The 2789-nt window shown below is 55.8% G+C and overlaps 1 protein-coding gene across 1 annotated transcript in view; it reads right to left on the bottom strand.

The window, feature by feature from the left end:
- Positions 1-2789, bottom strand: part of LOC104405931 (probable E3 ubiquitin-protein ligase MID2) — a gene marked incomplete at its 3' end in the record, with an annotated part of 33405 nt that overhangs the window by 1111 nt on the left and 29505 nt on the right. The window contains exon 2 of the mRNA XM_010014780.1: positions 2285-2380. Coding sequence (XP_010013082.1) covers positions 2285-2380 — 96 coding nt within the window. The remainder of the gene's footprint in view (positions 1-2284; positions 2381-2789) is intronic.

The raw sequence follows: 2789 nt of genomic DNA on the forward strand, positions 1-2789 counted from the left end.
TCTCCAGCTCAGCCCGCGCCCAGGCTCTGGGAGGCTGAGGGCAGAGGGGGGCACAGAGCCCACCACAGCCCTTCCTCAGCTGCCTCCTCTCCACAAAGGAGCATCCGAGGCCACAGTCCCAGCCCCATAGTGCCGGCAGAGCATGGAGCAGGGATTTCAGGCTGGCATGGCTCAGCCAGATACTGCTCAAAGCTCTTTTCATTAGGATGAACCAGTTCCCATAGCAGGTAAATGCTGCATTTGAGGTGAATTCTCAGCGGGTGCTATGGCTGTAGGAAAGCCGGGCATGGAAGAGCTCTTAGACATAAAAAGTGGGGAAAAAAATACTTCACTCTTCTCAAAGCATGTGTGGGAATGTGCTAGGGACAATACACCCCTACGGCAAAAAGCATGGTAAAACTCAAACCTGGAGACGGGCATTGCAGCTCGCAGAGGGATGAGGAGGATCCCTGCAGCCTGAGGTGGGACTCGGCACAGATACACCTCCCCCTCCTGCTCACCCAAGCAGCAGGAACCCAGCTCCGAGATGGAGTGGGAGACCCCAGCCCACCCCAAAGCCATCCACAAGGTCCAAGGGACATGCATCAGGCCAGCTCTGCGTAGCAGAGGGCAAGGGCAGTGTCTCCCACCGCCCGTGATGGGACGTTGGGGTGGTGAAGTACCCACCCTGGGGCTTCAGGCTCTTTGCAGGGCCATTACCTGCTCTCTGTGGTCCCCATCTCCATCACTGCCACAGGATGTGTTTCCTTTGCCCTCTCTCTGCAGCAGCTCCCATGCACCATCCCCAAAGGGTCACTCCTTGCAGGTGCTGTGTATGGGGACACCCATGATATCCTTCTCCAGGGGCCGGCCTCCCGCCTCTGCACCTCCGAGTGCCGGTGTCACAGTCCCTTGGACATTGTGTGGGACTTACACTGGACATGGGAAGGGTGTTGGGATCACACGTGTTCGACTCTGCACAGCATCCCCAGATAGCTCCAAAGCACAGTCCCCGCCACGCAGCCTCAAAGGGAAGTGTGGAGGGGCAGAGATATTTTCTACTTCACACTTCAGTGTGCTCTCTGAAGGGCAGGGCTGCATATTTAGTAAGGCTGAGAAATGAATTTCAACCGTTATTTTAAGCAGAGTGACTGACAAAGCTGAAAACTCCACAACTATGCAGGAAATGGTAGCCTGGGGGCCTGAAACTTCCAGAATCAGAAAGAAACACCAAATAGCTTTCAGTTCATCACAGGTCAGTCCATAAGATGCTGGAGCTGGATCCAGAGGAGGAGGTTTGGAAGGACATCCACATGCATCCCTGCTCCATCCCCACTGGGGTCACAGAATCAAAGCACAACCTGTAAGAGCAACGAGTGCTGCTGATGGTCACCAGGGCTATGGGGGGACATATGGCTCCCTCTCTGCCTGCTGGACACCCGCTTGCTGTCTGTGTACTGTGGTCCCCCCAGACCTCCCGGGAGGAGGCAGCTGTCTCTGCCAGCAGTGCTGGTCAGGAAGCACCATCCTTCATCCTCTGCGAAAGTGCTGGGTCAAGGCACTGCTGCTTAATTTATCAATCAGAAAACACCAATAGCCCATTAAAACAACCCTGCTTCTGACAGCCTCTCTCATGTTCCACTTCAGCAAACAGAGCTGCAAATTAATTTGCCATTAATTGCTACGTGCGCTTTGAAACAGCAGCGAGGTGTGAAGCACCTTCCTCCTCTCAAATGCTTTCCAAGCAGAGCATCACTTCTGAACTCCTAGTGCTGGGGCCGCAGCCAAGAGGCAGCATCAGGCTGTGGCACGATGCAAACAAGAGATGCCTGATTGCATACCAGGAACACAGAGCACTTAGAGATCAAGTGATGAAAGCAGCAAGGTCAGCAGAGCCCCTCTCCTCAGCAGGATTACGGGTGATCTCCTCTCTTCCGCTGGTGCTTGCTGTAATCCCCTCCACAAAGCCTTCCCCCTTGCTGCCAGCTTAAGCCTGAGTGTTGCTATTCCGCTGCAGAATTCCCAGCTCAGGCAGCAGAGATCACAATCACTGCCTGGCATCCCAGTGGCTCCCAGTCACACCACCCCCTCCTTCAGACCCTGCGGACCCTTGGAAGCATCCCCACATCCTCCATCAGCTTCCTGTCGCACCTTGGCATCAGCGATGCTTCCCACCATGCTCACCTCCATCCCTGGGGCAGCCCCCTGAGGAAGGAGACACAGGAGCAATGCTGTGCATCCTGCCATTCCCACTGGTGCAGCTTCCCCATCACCCCCTCCCTGGCCCCTGACCGCTCTCACCGACCTCCACTTGCTGGCAGATCTGTATGAGCTTGGCCATCTGGTTCTCCAGTTCGCTGTTGCGTTTCACCAGGTTGGTGAGATTCGTCTCCAGGGTTTGCTGCGAGAACCGGGAGAGGAGGAAGAGAAAAAGCAAACAGGTCAGCAGAGACAGGGAGCCCCTGCCCCAGTGCGCTGGGGCTGACAGTGCTCCAGCTGGGACCTTTTCCCACCCCACACGCTGCCCGAGGGACCCACAACTGGAATAACTCCGGAATAACAACTCAGGTTTCCTGGCAGGTCCTAGCGCACTGTGCAAGCGCTTGGCACTGCAGTGGCCCTGGGGAGGTGACAGTGAGGTGTCTGCCCTTTGCTGCTCCTTTGGGGCTGTTGGAGTTGCTGGGGCTGTGCTCCTTCCTACAGCAAAGCTGAGCGTCTCCCATGTTCCCTGGAAAACATTATGGCCAGCTGGAATAACACCAGGAGCATCTTCAGTATCTCAAAAATGTTCTTAAACCACTCGCCGCTGC

The sequence above is a fragment of the Nestor notabilis genome, unplaced genomic scaffold (assembly GCF_000696875.1).
Source record: "Nestor notabilis isolate BGI_N333 unplaced genomic scaffold, ASM69687v1 scaffold15415, whole genome shotgun sequence".
Lineage (NCBI taxonomy): Eukaryota > Metazoa > Chordata > Aves > Psittaciformes > Psittacidae > Nestor > Nestor notabilis.